This window comes from Corvus cornix, chromosome 13, assembly GCF_000738735.6.
Source record: "Corvus cornix cornix isolate S_Up_H32 chromosome 13, ASM73873v5, whole genome shotgun sequence".
NCBI lineage: Eukaryota > Metazoa > Chordata > Aves > Passeriformes > Corvidae > Corvus > Corvus cornix.
The window spans coordinates 7,227,285-7,245,892 of record NC_046343.1 but is presented as its reverse complement, the minus strand read 5'-3'; the positions used below and the strand labels follow the sequence as shown (position 1 = coordinate 7,245,892).

The 18,608-nt window shown below is 55.4% G+C and overlaps 1 protein-coding gene across 3 annotated transcripts in view; it reads right to left on the bottom strand.

Annotated features, from left to right (window-relative positions):
* The window catches only part of FLT4 (fms related receptor tyrosine kinase 4), a 57,731-nt gene extending 39,863 nt beyond the window's left edge, over positions 1 to 17,868 (bottom strand). For 2 of the 3 annotated variants that reach the window (XM_039559721.1, XM_039559722.1), the window contains exon 1: positions 17,718 to 17,868. In XM_039559721.1, the coding sequence (XP_039415655.1) occupies positions 17,718 to 17,775 (58 nt within the window). In that variant the 5' untranslated portion in view covers positions 17,776 to 17,868. Of the gene's footprint in view, positions 1 to 14,770; positions 14,881 to 17,717 lie in introns of those variants that run through there. The other variant, XM_010399770.3, reaches the window with a different exon arrangement.
* Positions 17,869 to 18,608: the final 740 nt, after the last annotated feature.

The following is an 18,608-nucleotide window of genomic DNA, read 5'->3' as shown; positions in this document are numbered from 1 at the left end:
GAGGGGGATTGATGGGATGCGGCGAGAGGAAGCAGGATCCCACAGCCACTCACACCTTGTCTATTTCCAGAGAAGCACGTTTCCCAGCAGTTTTCCTTGCCTTGATCTTGCAGTGCGTGGCTCTGGAAGGGGCCAGGCTGCACTGAGGGCCTTCTCCTTATCACTGGCAGCTGCTTCATTTTCAGGCCCCTCTACCTCTTTCTGCACCCTGACACCAGTGCTGCTCTCAGTTGCATCCTGCATCCAGGGCTCTCCCTGCCTTGTGGGGAAGCCACACTCACCCTGGAAAGTGCTAGCCACCCCAGGGCATCTTGCAGCCTGATCTCATCTCTCCGCCCTTGGGCATGTTATGGGAAAGCCTCACACAGGGCCTGGTTTTCCTTGCGACGGCTGCAGCTGCTGAATCCCTGCAGAGCAGCACCAGTGCCAGAGCCAGCACTGCCACAGTGTGCTATGGCTTTGGGAACAGAGCAAAGGCTGTGTGTGGGACAAGGTGCAGGTATAACATGGTATGGTACGGTATGGTACAGTATGGCACAACACAGCTCCTGCTCTCCGCCTGCTTCCACTCACAGGAAGCCCTGCACCGGATCCTCCCCCAAGCCCCCACACACCACCTCAGCCCCTCTCTGCTTCCCCTTCCCTCCCTCTCTGCTGAGTTGGCCCTGCTGACTGATTAACAGGGCGCCTTTCCGGAGAGGGATTTTGTTCACACTCTGTCCTTCTCCCTGACTTCCTTCCCCAGCGCTGGGCTGGATCGCTCTGCCCACAGACGTCGCATGTCCCCAGCTAACCGGGCCAGCTCACGCTCCTGCCACCACACCTTGAGGTTCTGTGACAAGAGCTACAAGGTAACATGCACAAAGCAAAGCTGGTCCAGGTGAGGCCTGTCTCCCTGCACCTTGTGTACCCAGCCCAGCCTGCCCACCCTAGTGCTGTACTGGGACAAAAGATAGGCCGGAAGGGAAAAAAGAGTGTCCTTTCCCCCAGCAGAGCTCCCCTGACCCTATCGCCCCATCTCTACTTCGCTGTTTTCAGATAAAAATTCCTAGTCAATGAGCATCTGTCCAACAAAGCAAGGCAGAAACTCAAGATTTGGACACTTTCTAAAAAGGAAAATTTTGTTTGCACCAGTTATTATGTGAGCAAAGCTCTGCTCCCAGATGGCCAACAGTAAAATTCTGGTACCTCGCTGGCCAACAGGGACTCTGCAAAAGAGCAGCAGTAGCTAGCACTGGGGCAGAGGGAGAAGCTTTACTCTGCTCTTTCTGCAGACCTCTCCTCCTGCTTTCCAGGCTGGACTTGTCCGAATTAGCAGCATTTGCTGGTGAAACTGCATGTGCCCCACAGGAACTAACTCCAGGACCTCAGATGCCATTTTTTCCCCTGCTCCAGTCACAATTCCCCACCTGCCTGTGCTGGTATAACTCACTGCCCTCGTGCTGGAGGACCCGTGGTTGCCCACAGACATGTGGAAAGTCCACGTGCTGGAGGCAGAGCCAGGCCAAATTCCCACCTACAGGGCTGAAGTTCCCCCATGGAGCAACTCGTTCTCATGCACGGGGCAAGCATCCAACTGTGGGTTGGAGCAGCAAAGCGTGAGTGTCACATCACACAAGGAGCAGGCAGCTGGCAGAGCAGCAGGGGAAATTTGAAGTAGGGCTGTCAGCTCCTCCTCTTCCTCCTCCCGATGCTCTCCAGCAGGGAGGAAGGCTTGTTTTGCAGAGAGGTGAGATATCACATGAGGCTGAGAAATAAACGTCAGGCTCCAGCCAATGTAGGGATGAAACACCAGGTGTCTTCTCTCCAGCTTCATAGCGGGCAGAGAAAGCCCCAAACCATGGTGGGAGCTGACACCAAAATGGAGCAGATTCTGCCCAGCAGCCTGTGCCCAAGGACTGCCACACAACTGAAGGGCAGGGTGACAGCCACCCATGCTCACAGTGAAGCTGGGAGGAAAACAGAGATGGAAACAGGCTAACGAGCAAGCAATGAACAAATGAAAAATTATAATGATAGAAAACTGAAAATCACCCCCGAACTATGCATGTGCACAAGGACAAACAGAGCAGACCCCTTGTTTTATGGGTTCATGGAAGATGTTCCCTGTTCCATAACTCAGGGTTGACCCTCAGTTCAGATCTGCTTCCGAAGGGTTAAACGGGGGGGCTGTGCTTCTCAGTGCAGGATCAGCCCCTCTAATCTTGGTATTGTGGTAGAGCAGCATTGCAGTCCCAGCCACACAACTGAACCCACACACCAGGAGCTCGCTCAGGCCTGGGGCAGCACCTTTCTCCTTCTCATGGTGGGCAGTGCCAATGGCAAGGCACTGATCCTTTGGTCTATAAATTTTCATCCATGCACCTCAAAGTGCTGAAACGACACCAAATCAAAGCGTGTCAGATTTGTATCCTCACCAATTTGTGAGGACGTCCCCAAAGCATGAGATGTTCCTTTGCTTCAACTAGAACACATGTCCTTTCTCAGGGGACAGAAAGGAAAAATAAATATAGAAACTCAGTCAATACAAACACAGAGGTGACCATCACTATTGGGTGTCTGATCCTTCCACCAGAAGTATGAGACATCATCTTTGCCCCAAAACACCTGTGGGCAAGTTGGTGTGTGAAGGCAGGAGCCCCCTGAGCAGGAACCAATAGGAGGGCTGAGGAAGGGGCCACCAGAGGACCACCAGAGTGGGTGGAAATGCTTTTTTCTTGGCACCAGACTCAGAGATGCCTTAAGCATCCTGGGTCTGCAGCAATGCCAGGTGAGGAGGAAGGACATGTGTCCAAACAGACAGGGTGTTTGGGGACTGAAGAAACAGGGCTCTCCTCCAGCTCAGCACTTGCAACCAGGGGAGACCTCAACCAAAGCACCCCCCTGCCTGGCAGCCAGGTGGGGAGTGGGATGGGCTGGGCAGGGACATAAGCAGCACATTACACAACAGCAGCACGGTCACAACACAAGCAGAAGCCACAGTCAGAGCAGCAGCACCCTGAGGCTGGGCTTTCCTCCCTGCTTCCCCAGCCCCTGGCACTCCACAGCTGCACAGCCATCCCCTGTGGCTCTGGCCAGACAGGCCTCAATCTAAAAAGCTGCTTGGCCTCAGTGCATGCACCCCAACAGGTCTCTTTAGCCTCTCATGGCTGATAAACTTTAACTGGTTCTTTTCTGGCATCTTATAACCACCTGCACTAATGGGTAATGAGGTAAAAAAAGGCACAAGCTCTTTGGGCTCCTTCAGCTTCTCGACTTCCAAGCTGGGAGTCCATCAGGGAAGAGAAACAGAGCCACTTTCAAGAGAGATGGGCTGTCCTGAGGAGCAAAGTTACCCATGTATCCTACAGTCCTCGTCCCTTGGTGCCTTCAGGCAGGGATTTATATCAGGGTATTTCCGAGCCAGCTGTCCTGGGCAGCGAAGCACGGCTACACCCAGTGCCTGACCATGCTCCCACCTGTTTTTGGGACTCTGCTCTGCCCCAGAGACCTGACACCACGTCATCCCAAAGCATCCCGAAGAGGGGTCAGCGAGTGCCTGTCTGGGAGTGTTTATCTGTCTGCCGTTCTCCCTCGGCAGGAAGCACTATCTCACCATCGCCCTGCTCGCTCCAGCCCGGTTTCCTGCTCCATCCTGCCAGGTTTACCCTGCTTTTTCCTCCTCCCCTCCCCCTGCCCCACGGCTGTCAGGCCGTGTTTGCATTTCTGTCTCCTGCCGTCTTTCCTCTCCCTGCCCGTGCCCCCCCGCTCTCGCTCCCTACTCCATCCTCCCCGAGAGGCTCCGTCCTGAGCCAAAGTTAGCCTGTGTCAGGTAGCCACATGTCCGGCCGGGGGCAGCGGGTCAGCCGGGGCCACCCTGCAGACCTCCTCCAGGATCTCTGCTGTCAGCAGCCTCCCCGGGCCCCAGGGGAGCGCCTGTTTGCTGCCCTCGCTCCAGCGAGGGATGCTCCGGCACATCAGAGGGCCGGTTTCCCCTCGGTGGCCGCCGGCCCACCCTTTCTGCTGCGGGCCAGGGCTGGCCAGACGCTGCTTTGTTTGGTCCCCCATTCCCTGGATCGCTCCGCGTTTGTTGGCTGCCTGCTCCTGCCCGGAGAATCCTTTTCCTGCCTTTGAGATAGAGGATGCTCGAGCCATCTGTGTGTTTTATTTCCTTGTAGAAACTAACAAGCCAAGGATTGCTTCCTCTCCCTGACATTTCAGAGGGCAGCTCCGGCTCAGCGGGATGCGCAGGGAGGGGAGGGGGAGCCCAGCGCTTTCAGACAGGAACAGGACCTATTCTGTCCACAGGATTCACTCCCTAAGGGGCAGAAATCCTCAAACCTACCCAAATTCCTGTGGCAGCTCTACTCTGCCACCGCCGTGGCTCTGCAGGAGCCCTGGGCAAGCTGCCCTGCTTAGCATACATAACCACCCCTCTTCCAGTGGCCCCTATTAACTGCACGGCTAAACCCTTGCAAAACTCAATTAAAATTATCCTCCCTCATCTTAAGGACTGTCAGGTTGCTTCTCTTCCTGTTTTAATTTACTTCTTTCAAAATCTTGCCCTGCTCACATTCTCTGCCCCAGCAGGATGTGATTAACATGGCGTAGAAGGAGCAGAGGGATCAGATGGCTTTAGGGGGCTGATAACAGCAATTAACACCGTTCATTACATCTCTAACTTGAAGGGATGCAAAGGATGGTCCACAGCTTTTGTGAAATGAATGTTGGTCCAAGTCCACTACTTGGCATAAGGCATTACCAGCACAAATGGATGGCCAGGATGGACCAGGGGCATCCCCCCGTGGGCCCTGGGATCTCTGGGCAAGTGTCTTGATACTGCTTCTCCCTCCAGTTCACCTATTTGGGATTGCTCAGGAGCTGCCTGACCATTGCAGGATTCAGAGGTTAATTCCACCCTGTGACAATCCAGGTGTAACCCCAGGGGCTTTGCTGGGCTGAGGTACCTCTGGCAGCAGTGGGTACAAACCCATGGAACCCTGCGGACACATCTTTGGCCACTGAGGAGAAATGGCAGCCCATTAGTGATTAAAGGGAAATGATGGAATGAAATTACAATCCACTGCTTCTTACGCTGTACCTGATGGAGTTACGAGGCAGATGAGCAAGTATCCCTTCATGCAACTCAGCTAAATTGTGGATTTTTCCACTGTGGGATACCCACAGAGAGATTCCCAAAGAGAGATAAGCTCCCGGAAGACAGCTCTTACACACAGTGATCCAGGTGAGACATCCAGGTCCCGGAGTCTCTAAAACACCCACTGCCATAACAGAGTGGGTACATCCAGGATCCCTCTGTCCATGCCAGGGCATCGTCCCCTTTCCCAGAGCTCCAACTGCCCATGCAAAGCCAAGACCAGTTCCAGCACCTGGGCAGAGGCTTCCACCCACAGCACCCGGACTTTGCTGTATGAACACAGAGGAAGGGAAAAGCCTTGAGAAACAGCAGAGACAGACCCTCAGATTCAGTACCATCAACTACAGCTCCATCATGAGCCATTTCCAGAAGCTCAGGTGAATTCCTGCCGAAGCAAACTGCAGGTGTGCTATTGGGGGAAGATGGAGTTCAAGCTATGGGAGGCCTCAGCATCCAACTCTCACTGGGAGATGAGGAGGCAGAGGCAGCTGACCGGGAAGTCAGACAGAGCCCAAGGGTCGGCACTGAGCACGGAGAGAAAAGGGCAGCAACATTTGGAAAGAAAAAAACAAGTCGCAGGTTTGCTTTTTCCTTGATGTGTGTGGGCTTAATTGCTGGCCTTCGAAGTTTAACTCTTCCCAAGACTGTTGGCTTATGGACAGATTGAGCAGGACACTGAAAAAAACCCTGTACGCCACTCAGGGCAGGTTTCCCCCATGTGAGCAAAGCCTGGGGTGCCCCGCCTGCCTCCTGCCCAGCCTGCTGTGCCAGACTGACTGTGCTGGGCTTTTTCAGGGGCCTGCAAGCCCTGCAGCTGGGCTGGGGGGCAGTGTACCAAGTGGAAAAGACCTGCTCCTCCATCTTCATGTGCCTGGAGTCTGCATCCAGATGTTTGCTACTTAGCTGTGAACTGAAATCAGCTCAGAGCTCTCAAACCAAACAGCTGCCCTGGAGCTGGCAGTGCCTGTTCTCTGCAGCTCAACCCACCCTCAAGTTGATCTCCAGCTGTGGAGTGCAAGAGAAGCTGATTGATAAACAGGGTAAGTGGGGAAAAAATAGTTTTGCAATTAGATGATTATCTTGGCCTTGGAAAACCTGCATTCAACTCCCCATCTGCTCCAGGCTCCCTGGAAGTCTGTCATGCAGCTTCCATGTACCTCCATCCCTGCCTGAGCCACAGAGGGTAGGGCAACAAAAACTGGGCTGCTTTGGCTTGGAAAAACGTATACTGGTGCAAGAAAGGAGGAATCCTTATTCCTTCTAATTAAAGGTAACAGGTAACAAATTAATTTAGCCCAGAGTCAGTGCAACATGAAAAAGCTACATTAGATGTGGATGGGTGCAGAAAGTAGGAAGCACAAGCGAAATGCAGGAGGAATTTAAACTTCCTGATTATCAAAGAGGGGGCTTCAAGCACTGAGTATAATCTAAAAATAATAATAATAAAGCAAAGGGAAGAGTGGTCAGGGTCATAGAGCTTCTGCCTGGGGAGCATGAGCCCTCCTCCCTGCGCAGCCTCTCCGTGCACACCTGCACGTGCACACACGAGTGTCGGCACGACCCCGGGCGGGGTGGGCACAAGGGGAGCCAGGAAGATCACAGGCACACACTCTTCAAAGGAGAATTAGTCATCAGAGGTAGCGGCAGAGGAAGGAAGGCTCAGGTACGAGGTCAGACACAAGCAGTGAGGGCTGACGGAGGAGTTCTGAGCGCTCGCTGCAGATCTAAGAGCCCTCTGCGCAAGCAGGACGGGAGGTGGGATCCCTGGGGTAAATGCACCTACAGCACGTAGGAGATAAGAAATTTCATCCCTCCACTGCACAGCTCAGCTTGGCTTTTTGCCATTTCTGAAAACAAACTCAGAGCCTTCCCTGATGTGGTTAATGAAATCTTACTCTGTTCTCTGCAGAAACCCCAGGAGGGACGGGCTCTAAAGAGCACAGCAAAGCTTTCCCCCCACATGGGGCTTTGTTGGGCTGCACCTCAGCCCTGGGTCAGTGATCCCATCTGCTCCCTGCTGGGCAAAGAGACTTGAAGATGCAGAGATTCAGGGCATCGGAAGGAAATCTGGCCCTGTGGGGCTGTCCAGGGCATTGATGGCAAGTTACAGATGCACAGGCTCTCAGTTTCTCTTGGCACAGAGCTGTGACCACAAGCCAGGACCCGCTGCAGCAGGAGATAATAATCATCATCTCTGAGAGCCAAAGTGTATTGGGGCATTCGCGTCACTTGGGTTTAGCTGGCTGTTTAACATCTGCACAAATTTCTCTCTCCGCCTCCACATAACACCCCTCGTGCAGCTATGAAACTAATTTAATTCCCTTCCAAGAAAGGCTGAGTTGGAAATGTCACACTTTGTATAACATAGCACAATTCCTACAATGAAACGCCCAGCCTAAATGGCAGTATCGGACTCTGGTGCTATTTGAAGGCCAATAAGCTAAACCTCCTTCTTCTGCTTTTTAAAAATAGCTTACAACAGAGTGACCAAGTTCCATAAACATGCAGTTACTCTCTGTTAATGCGCAGAGGCTGACTGTTGTTTTCCTGCTCCAAGGTGCTTCCCTTGCCACGCAGCGCAGTGGGAAGAGCACGCAAGCGGACGCAACGGGAAGGAAGCGTTTACACATGCTAATGACTTCCAGCCAAGGAGCACAAGCACCAACAGGGAAACCGTGCTGAAGAAACAACACGCCACTTCCTCAGCTCTCCCTGTTTGGTCACCACAGGTAGGTACTTGATGCTCAGAGCCCTGGGGCAAGGTTGGGGATGGCCTCTCCAGCCCCATGGGAATTCAAGGTGTGGATGAAGGGAAGACACGTTTGCTTGGTTCACAAATGCAGGAGGAGCCGTTTTGGAGTGGGGGTGTTTTGGCACCATACTGGACCAAGGGGTCAGGGACAGACACTGGCCCTTTCCCACTCCCAGAAATGTGGGTCTGGAGGCCAGAGTCCTTCCAAGTGCCATTCAGGTTCATTTCATCATACACATCTCTCTTTATGCCAGAACAGGTTTCCTAAGTTCATGTGGGGTCCTGTTTATTTTTCTTTTCTTTTTTTTTTTTTAAATCACTATTGTATTAAGAAGTGTTTTTCTTTTGGCAAAGGTTACCATGGGGCCAACACTGTGAGGAGTCTCCTGCCTTCTATCACCACTAAAACCTCTGAGCCAGAGCTCAGCCCAGCCACGTTGCTTATCTTCAATGAAGGCAGGCTTGGATTTCCCCCTCCATATAAAAAATAGATCCCAGCACTCCCCCTCTCTCCCAGTGCATTCTTTCAAATGCCACCCAGACCTTGTTATTGCTGGGAGGCTGGAGAGCCAGGGATTAACTGCCTTAGGCTGCATCAAGCTTTATTTGTCTAAGCAGCCAAGGGTGAGGAACAGCCATAAATATTGTGACATGCTGAATGTCGTGGAGGGGCAACACAGGGTGAGGCAGGCACCTTGGCAGCAGGGATTGCATCTTGGGCTGAACACAGTCCTGGTGTGACCCATGTCATTGGAAAGGTTCCTGCGACCCTACAAAACAGGGGCTTTGAGGAACATCAAACTCCATCCTCAGATGGATGGACACCATGCTACACCCAGTGCAGCACTAACAGTGGTGCCTCTGTTAGTCCTTGTAGCACAGGAGTAAGCAAACATGGTGGGGAAAATCCCACTTCAACACTGTCACCCAAGGGGACACATCCTGGGTCCGAGCCTGCCTGTCCAGAATAGGGCTCTACGGGGTATGCTGCAACTCCCCTTCGCTTGCACACTGGGATGTCACGGCACAGAGTGGAGATGAAAGACCAGGATATGCCCTGATCCCATCTCAGCATCAGCAGTACTGCCAGAGCCAGCACTTACAGCCCAGGATCTGCCAAGTCTGACAGTTTGGCAACAGCCAGCAAACCCTGTGAGGAGGCATCAGGCCCAGATGCACACTCTGTTAACTAAATTGCTTTACAAGGCATTGCCAGGTAACTCCTTTTGGAGGCAAGGCGGTTTCCTCCCCCGTGCTTTATCCCAGCACAAGGACCATGCACTGCCTGCCCAGTGGTGAGCGATCTCCTTGGTGTGGATGTGTGCATCTCCCCTGGGAGCATCCCACTCTGCAGCTGGCTGCCACGCTCTGAGACACGCTGTTAAACCTCTGCCCTTTGCTTCCCGAGGGCCAGGGGCTGCAGCGTGGGGAAGGGACTGATGGCCACTCAGACCCAGTTACGCCCCTCTGGGGACTCTGCTCTGGCTGGGATGATGCAGGGTGTGAGTGATGGATTTCTGTGGGCACTGGATGCCATCACCTCTGCTGGGTGCGATTTCGCTCGCTGCCATCTCTCTGAGCAGGCAGTTTCCAAATCTGAGTATAAACCACCATTCATACCCAACCTTCCTGCCTCTGTAAATGTCGGGATTTACTGTCATTCATGGAAACTACTGCCTTGACCCGCACTTATGTCAGTATTTATTTTTTTAGGTGACATCCATCTCAGTGGACACCAGTACTTCAGAAATGGAGAAAACAAGTCACAGATGGAGAGCTAAGCCTGGAGCTGAACCTCACTCTCGGCACACAAATTTGTCTGCACGTGCTGCCCCCAATCAATTTTGGAAATTAGTGGAGGAATTTCCAGTCTCTGCTACACAGCCCTGTGCTTTTTTTGAGGAATAAATAAAACCAGTAAACCTTTTACAGATTTCCCTGCTACATGGAGAGCCCAAGTGCCTCTGTAACTCAGAAGGATGATGGAGGACCCCAAAACCCTTCATGGGTCTCCTGGGTCTCGTGAAGGTGCAGACAGACCTTCATAAACCTGAGGAGCCACTGCCCAGCTCAGGGCACCTTGCTGTGCCCTGCAAGGTCTGCCAAGCCCCAATTCACCCTGCCAGCAGCAGGAATGGAGAACCCACTGCAGGATGGGGAAGGACCCAGAGAGGAAGGGGACAGTGACCCAGGGGGAGGCCTGGCTGCCAGGGGCACTGGCTCCCACCAGCTGCTCAGCAAAGCCACCGTGAGCTTGCAAATTCTTTATAAACTTCCCACGTGACACAATTACTCAGGGGCCAGATTCTGAAGCTCTTCCTTCTCTCTTTACTCAGACCAAGCTCCACTGAAGTCACTGAGACATTGGCCTAAATACAACTGAAGGAGTTCAGGATTTGGCCCAGTAATAAAAACTTCCTTCCTTTGTCTACTGCTCACTCCACATGATCCCACTACCTCCCAGCCTCCTCCTGGCCTCGTCTCCTGAGGCTGGGGCTGTCAGTTGTTTTGGTTGATGTTGCTCTTTAATTTTACCCTCAGCCAGATCATGCCAGTCCCCTCATGCAGCTGCAAGCTGCTGAGGTGGAGGGAGCTGGGGAGGCCAGTAAGGAAGAGGGGGAAATTGTGGGGTTAAATACAACCTGGCAGAGGCACAGAGCCAGCCTTCAGAACATGGATGCATGCAGACGCCGTGCGGGCTGGGAGCTGGCTCAGCCATTACCTCCCCAGTTCCTTCAACACCTCCTTGGGGACAGGTTGGAGCACCTCCAAAAAAGCCTTTCTCCCCCCCTGCTGAGCACAGAGCAAATGTCTTGGGCTCTACACCAAACTTCTCTGTGAGGGAATGGGTGAGATGACTCCTGCCCAGGAAAGTACAGCAGGAAGTTAACTCATCTCACTGCAGTGACACATGCTAGAAAGTGACACCATAAGAAACACGTATAGCTTTACACCAATAACTTGCAATGTGAATTTTGCTGCTTTTTCTCTCTCAAAATAGCCAGGAGGATGCAAATCCCTATCATTCCCCATGGGTACCTCATCCTCAGCATGGCCATGTGAAACGTGCACTGGGGTTTGGAGCAGGAGCTCCTGCTTGCTTCCCATGTCCACCAGCCTTGCACACACCTGTGACACAGGCAGAGCAGTACAGGAACACACATGGACACATAGAGACAACACAGATAGAGCAATTCCCTTTGCACCAGCCTCCCTGCCTATGCTGCTTGATGACAGAAAGCAAATACAAAAGGGATTTGAACTCAGCTGAAGTCAGAAGCATCTGGTCCTGAGGTACCACCATGGTTTGATGGCCTAAACCTCAGTCCTGCAACTTATGGATGTTCATGTGGGTGACCTGGTCAGACACTGGATGGCTCAGAGACAATTGACACAACCCCTGTGAGTTCCTGCTGAGGTTTTACATCTTGCAGTGAGATTTTTAACATTCCTCAGCTAAGACTGAAACAGAGGCGCACTTTGAAGTACCCCAGGGAACACGGAACTCTGAGCAGCAGAGGAATGGTGGTCTCAAGGTATAAGGCTGTGCCACAGCCTTTATACAGGTCTGTGGGAGCCCTGTGCCACCCAGCCTGGCTGAGCTAGCTCACTATGTCCTGCATCCCAATCCAGAACACAGCAATGCCAACCTGGGCATTCCACAGACTGAGGGTACAGTGCCCTGTCCAGTGACAAGGGCTGCTTTGCCTCGGGCTTGCTCTTGTATAAATACAATCTCGCTGTACATTCTGCCCTTTTAAAGTACATTAATTGCCATGGAAACGATGCTGTTACTGGTATGGCAGCAGCCTGGTGGCCCCCACAGATGCAAGACAAAAATCAATGGGTACATTGACATACAAGCTGTGTTTCAGGACTTTTTGTGGTTTTGAGGCTGGTCACCATGGGCACATATGAGAGAATAGCTCAGGCACTAAGAAGATGCCATGTTCCATGGAGAGAAACTGAGTACAATAAAACACGGAGGAACATCTCCTTTGTTGTGTTTATCAGCTTGGGCAGCACAGTCTTGTATGGGAGCTGCTCCCAGTACTGATGTGTGTGCTCAACTCGTGGCACTGGTCATCACTCCCAGCTCCTGCTGGAGCATCCCAGCCCTGGCTGCCCTTCACATCCTCATTGCCAGTGAGTACAAAGCCTCACCTGGTCTCAGACCTTGGCAGTGTGGCTTTGCTCCATGCCTCCTCTCTGCCCATCCACAGCCCTTTCCACCAGCTCAGATGCCTCACCAAAAAGAAGGAAAAAAAGCCAATATTACAGATGTATAGACACACACCATCACTTCTTGGTCTTGAGAGTTTTTTAAGTAGCACTGAGGGGCTTTGTACACGGAGCAGTGTAAAGGGAAAAGCTGTGAGTGCTCTACCCGCAGCCATCCCCGGGAACCTGGAGCAAAGGGCAGCCCTGGCTGTCCCCTCCCAGCCAGGGCAGCGCTGCCCTGTTCCCTGCCGTGCCGCCCATCATAAAGGGGTCCCTGAACTGTTATCAGGCAGTGACAGTTTCCGCCATCAGATTCCTCCTGTCCGTCAGGAAAGCTAAATAAGGAACATCGTTCAGGCGGCTGCAGGAAGAGGGGAAATGCAGGGACATCCGGCCCAGCTGCCAATTTTTCCTTTCCCATGAACCACCACTGACCTCCACCAAGGGAGAACCTGGACACCCAGCCTGGCATCGGCACTGCTCCTCTTAGCTTAACCCTTCCCTGGGGGATGCCCTGGCCCCTGAGCCTGCTGGGCAGGTGGTCTCGCCATGCAGGGTGGTGTGGCCGTGTTGGGACGGTGCCTGGGCGCTGTGTCACTGTCACTGCAGACTAAGGCGGGCAGACTTGGTGCAGTGGCTGGCATTTGCCCAGCCAAGTGGAGCCACAGCCCAGAGTGGAGCCACCTCCAGACCTGCATGTGGGTGGGCAGCTACACCTCACATGGAGACGACGGGTCCCAAAAACATCAGTGAGCTGCTCCATCACTTCCCTCTTTGCATGCACCTACACCAGGAGTAGAGTTGAGCTTATGCTTTCACAAATTCCTCTGAAAAAGAACTGGGGTTTTCCAGGCTCTGCCAGGAGTTGTAACCAGCCCTGGGCTTGCTGCTGCAGACAGGTAAAATTTCATCTCCTTTTTCTCTCTGCTCACTCCAGGGCTCTGCCCATCAGTAACAGGCACCAGGACAGCCTGCAATCTACCCATCCCTTTCTCATCGTCCTTCCTGTGAACAGCCCTGGGGTCCTGCTGCCTTTCACTGCATAGAACCCGAGCAGGGGAGCAGCAGCTGTCCGGTTATTATGTGCTCAGAAAATGGGAGACCACAGCACTTATGCTTTCCTTCCCCCATCATCCCTGTTTGCCCAGTTAGAGTCTTTTCCTGACCCATTAAACCGATCCTCCCTCATTAGCACATGACGTCCGTCCCACAGCACCTCCAGGTTTGGCCGCAAAGGCTGCATGAGGGATCCTCACCCTGGAAGGAGGGGGTAGAAACACAGCAAGAAAAACAATTCACTCGTGGGAGAAGTTGTAAGGTGAAATACAAGTCACTGGCTGAAACCTGTTTCTGCTACCTCAGCAGGGAAATGACTCCAGGAGAGACTCCAAGACTCCCCACTTAATATCCTCAGCTTATAAAACTTAGTGGGAGTTTCAGCACCGGCTGCTGCAGGGCCAGGTTTTCACCCTCCTTCTGCTGAACTTGCACCTAGAGATGGAGCGATTTGCTCCACAAAAAGAGCAGCCACACTGGGCTCGAGGGCTCCTCGCCGACTTGACCACAGGCCACCTCCGCTTCCACCATTCTGCCTTAACAATGAGGCACCGCAGATGGGCAATAATGCTGCGCCGACAACATCAGAACTGTTCTGACCAAAGAGAAAAAGCCCCCCTGGGACCTGGCTAACCCCCTCTTTTAACAACGTGAAACAAGAAACAAAGGTCTGGGATAGCCAGGGGCAATAAAACCCCTGGAATTCATTTAACCAGTCACTAGATGCCAGTGCAGCTGCAGCAGTATTTCTTTTCCTAATGAAGGACAAAAGATAATTCCAGCTCTGGCCCAGGGCAAGGCTCAGCTCTGGTCTCTCTGACAGACCCTGGCACACACCAGGAGGTCACAATCCCCCCACAGCACCCAGCAGGAGTGGGACGTGTACCTGGCTGCTGCCCCTCACCCAGCAGGAGATTTACAGGAGCTGTAGGGGTAGCTGGGGCAAGTCAAGGCGAAACGTGGCACTGGGCACCTCTGCCTCACAGTCTAGGGTGGGAAAGGGGGCTTTCAGATTGAACTAATCACCCGTGGATTTTCTCCTTGCAAACGCATGTGTTTTTCCATACACAACTGCCCGTGGACCCCGGCAAACATCTCACACCCACAGCGCCCCGTGAAGGTGAGCTCCACTGCTGCTCGGCAGCGTGCAACAAGCCACCAGCCTCCCGCCATGCTCCCAACACGGGAATCCACCAGGAACTGCCTTCTTCGGGCGAGCCGTGATTTTGCAGCCCTCAGTCACAACGCCCCGGCCCGTCTTTCCCAGCGGAAGAGCTCTGCGGCTTTAGTCATTCCTCACACGGAAACCACCAGCACTGCTGGCTCCCCACCTTCCACGGGCAGTGGAGCCTGCGGGGTCCGGCCATCACAGGGCTTTCTGCTTCTCCCTGCACCTACAGGACCTCCCCATTGCCCCCAGCTTATTGCAGCTTCCCCCCCACCACTGGTTTAAATACACAGCCCCCGCAACTGGGAGTGAGGAGTCCCCTGCCTTGCACCATTGTTTTGGGGCTGTTTCAGTCCCGCAGGCTGAATGCAAAGTCGCCTCTGCTGTGCCGGCTGGAGTGGCTGAGAAGGAGGTGGGTGAGATTCCCAGAGCTCACCTTGCTCACCGAAGCTGCTGAGAGCTGGACAGACCTGGGGACCCACCTAAAGCCCCCTCCTGCTCTGCAAGGCAACATCCTGAGTGTGGCGGATGACCCCTGTGCCGCTGGAGAAACTGCTCCCTGGCCACGGTCCCCTCCTGCTGCCGTTCCCGTGGGATCCCGCTCTCCCCTTCTTTCTCCAGGAACTGCCTCGGGATGCCGGGAACAGCCTGTTCCCTCCTGGCTGGCCGGGAGCACCTGCCCTTCCCACGCCTGCCCCGGAAAACACCGCAACAACGCGGGGCCAAGAGAAACCCTGGGGACAGCGATCCTGCGTGGAGCAAGCCCGTGGGAGAGAGGCAGCAGAGCGGAATGGGACACACTGGAGGAAGCCCCGTCCACTCTGCCTGCACCGGCTGGGGACATTGTGCTGCTGGGGGAGTGTCCCTCTGACCAGACGTCAACTTGAGCTCAGCGACGCCCTGGTGGATGTTTGTGCAGGCAGTGAGCCGTGGGCTCGCGTGCCCAAGCCAAATCCCAGGGCGGTAGTTGCAGCCCACTCATCCGAAATCATCCTTAAGCAGACAGCAGGGCACAGGAGCTGTGGCTGTCCTCTCCCTGGCAGCCCCCAGGGACCACGGGCTGCGTGCCTCCAAACATCCACTCCCCTTGGAGGCCCTGGATCACCGCTGTGGGGTTGAGCCTGGTGGGGTTTGCTGTGCAGTCAGGGCTGTTGAATGAAAGGGTGTTGCTGAACCGGCCCATGTTTATTACTTGCAATAAAGCAACTGCTTCAAATCCCAGCTGCATAGGCAACTGTTGCTGCTGGCACGGTCAGCGCGGGGCTGTCCGAGCGCCCGGCCGGGAATTCTGAGTGATCCGAAAGGGGAGCAGGCAGCGGCAGCCAACTCAGTCGGCTCAGGTCCTACGCAAGCACGGGCCCTTACCTCACACAATGGGCATACGCCCTTGGAAGCGGCAAACCAGAGTCCCCAACGGGATTATTTGGCTGTGGGGTGCTCAGCACTGCTCTGTGCCCAGAGGACGGTGGCTCAGGGAGCACGTGGTCTCATCACCGTTCACAAAGGGTTACCCTGAGAGGCCAAGAAAATCTGCCATGCTGGGGCTGAACCTCTGCCTGCTCCCCCCATCTCTCTGCCTGCACAGGGCAGCTCCCCCAGCTCCACTCCAGCCTGGAGCACCACAGAGCTGGAATGTGTAAGAGTTTTGTGCTCTTACATACAGCATCCTCCAATACTGGCCCATTTAAACAGGCAGCCTGGTGCCAGAACAGACCTTTCATGATCCTGAGATGATTATTTCATCCTTCACAGGTAGAACAGTCTCACACACACATCCCTGTTTCCAAGGGGAGCAAATATTTGCACCCCATTGGGATTGTGGTTAATGAGAAATTTGTGGGTCCTTTACGAGCTGACAAAGTGTCCTCATTGATAGAATGGAAGGAGAGGAAGCAAATGCCCCTGGTACCATCCCCCAGTTGAGCTCCACATCACCCTTCATCGCTGCACTAATCAGGCAGCACCGAGAGCTTCAAAGCTCTGCTCAGTCCTGCGCCGAGGAGGCCACACAGCTGTGCTGGCCAGAGCCTCCCAGGCACTGCTCCTGCACCTCCACGAGATGAAAGAACCCGGGAGCAGCTACACCGTGCTTTACAAATTGCTAACATGAGAGCTTTGAACAGTTGCAGCTCCTGCTGTGATGCTGCCAGCAGCAGGTTCCTTTCTGCCCAGCCTTCTTGAGCATCCCCTGAGCTCTGGCCACCCGTCGTGTACTTTGGCCCCACGACACCAGAGCCATCCGCAGCTTTTTGGGCAGAGCAGGTTGACAGTGACACTGCTGGTGATGCTGTTCATGCCACACCTGCAGCTCTCCCATGAGCTCACTTCAACGGTAGCAGCAAATGCCACTGGTGAGAGCGAATCCCTGAGCCAATGCTACAGAAAATTCTATTTATGCTCCCAAATTCATCTCCCCACATTGCAAGCTTCCACCATGACTAACTTTCAGTCTGATCTGGGCTATAAATGCTTTACTTGTGCAAGAAGAAGCTTCTCTGGGGGTGTCTTGTCCCCACTGCCCTGGCAGTGCCCACCCAGCTCTGCCCTCTCTCACGGGCTCTGCTTCGTAGAAGGGCATTGCAGCCCCATCTCTGCCATGGTTCTGCATGCTCTGCCCGACAGCCTTTTGCCGCAGAAGTACTGTGGGAAGGGAAAGCATTTCACTGGGATCTGCCTCGGGTGACTTCCGAGGCGGACCAGAGCTGGGAGAGGCAGGCTGGACAGCCTCGCATGGACCCCCGCCTCCTCGCGCCTTCCTCCCCGGCACACACAAATTAATGACTCTGTGCGTGAAAAATAAATAAACAGAGCCCGGACTGGCCTCCAGCCTGCGCTCCGGCCGGGCGCGTCCCCGCGCAGGGACATCCCTCCCGAGAGGGTCCCGTGGGGTTTCTTCCCGCTCGCAGCGAGACATCCGCGGCACGAGAACGGCGTGGGCTCCCGCGGCCCCGGACGCTGCGGGGACCGCAGCGGGGTCCTCCCCTCCGTCCCGTCCTGTCGCTGCGGGCACGCTGGCACCGCCGTCGGGGACACCCGGGCGGGCACCGCCGCGCGCGTCCCGGTTGGGGATGGGTCGGGCAGCGCCGGTCGGAGACGAGGCACCCCAGGACGGACTGCGGCGGTCCCCGTCGGGGATTGGGGTGGCCGGGACCTGGAGCGCCGGTCCCCGCCCGGGATGGGGGAGCCCGGGACGGGCAGCGCCGGGGCACGGCACATCCCCGTCCTGGGTGAGAGACGCCGCGGCGGGCAGTGCGTGTCCCTCCGGGGTCTGGGGGACACCGAGTCCCGTCCCGTCCCGCCTGAGCAGCCCCGTCCCCAGCGCGCCCGCAGGTGCGGAGCGGGCGGCAGAGCGGGCAGGGCAGCCCGCAGCCCCGGCAGCTCACCTGCCTCCGAGACAATGCCGAGCCAGAGCCAGAGTGGCAGCGTGCAAACTCTCCTCATCTCCGGGGCTGCCGGCAGGTCCGTGCGATGCGGAGCGGTGCGAGCGCCCCGCGCCCGAGCTCTGCTCCCGCCGCGCCCCAGCTGCGGCGACGCGCGGCGGCGGCGGCGGGGAGCACCGGGGCCGCTTCCTTTTCCTCCGCCCGCCCGGGCCGCCCGCCGCCCTCCGCCGAGCCTCGGGGCGCCGGGCGGGCGGGGCGGGACGGGGAGGGGCGGGCGAGGAGGCAGAGGGGGCTGGGGGGAGCGCACCTGCGGCTCCGAGCACTGACGGGGAATCCCTGCACCAGAGGGGGTGCGCACATACCTTCGCACCTGGGTGTCTCCACCTGTGTGTGTGGGTCTGCGTCCCCTGCAGCTGGGGGCAAGTGTGTTCCCCACGCGTGGGCGTGGGTCTGCATCATCCCTGACCCATGGGCACGTGAGCACCCCCCACACTTGCGTGTGTTTTCACACCTGTGTGCACCCCGTGCATCTCCCTGCACCTGTGTGAGAATGCCCGCACATCGCCTGTTTCTTGTCTGTGCCTGGGTGCGCACCCCGGCCTCTCGGAGCAGAGGGAATGCGCACAAATGCGCTCTCAACAACACTACACACGCACCTCATGTGCTGGAACACATCTCACACTTGCCTGCACACACCCCTTCATGCCTGTGCACCCCGTCAATTCCACACCTCGCACCTGTACGCACACACCCAAGCACACGGTCCGGCACACGCGCCTTGAACCTCCCTCCTCCTGCGCTCCCTGGGGCACACAAAGACACACGCACTTGGGTGTGCTCACACTTGCACCCTCATTCACTGGGGGTGCAGTACGGCCCCCCACTCATGCCATC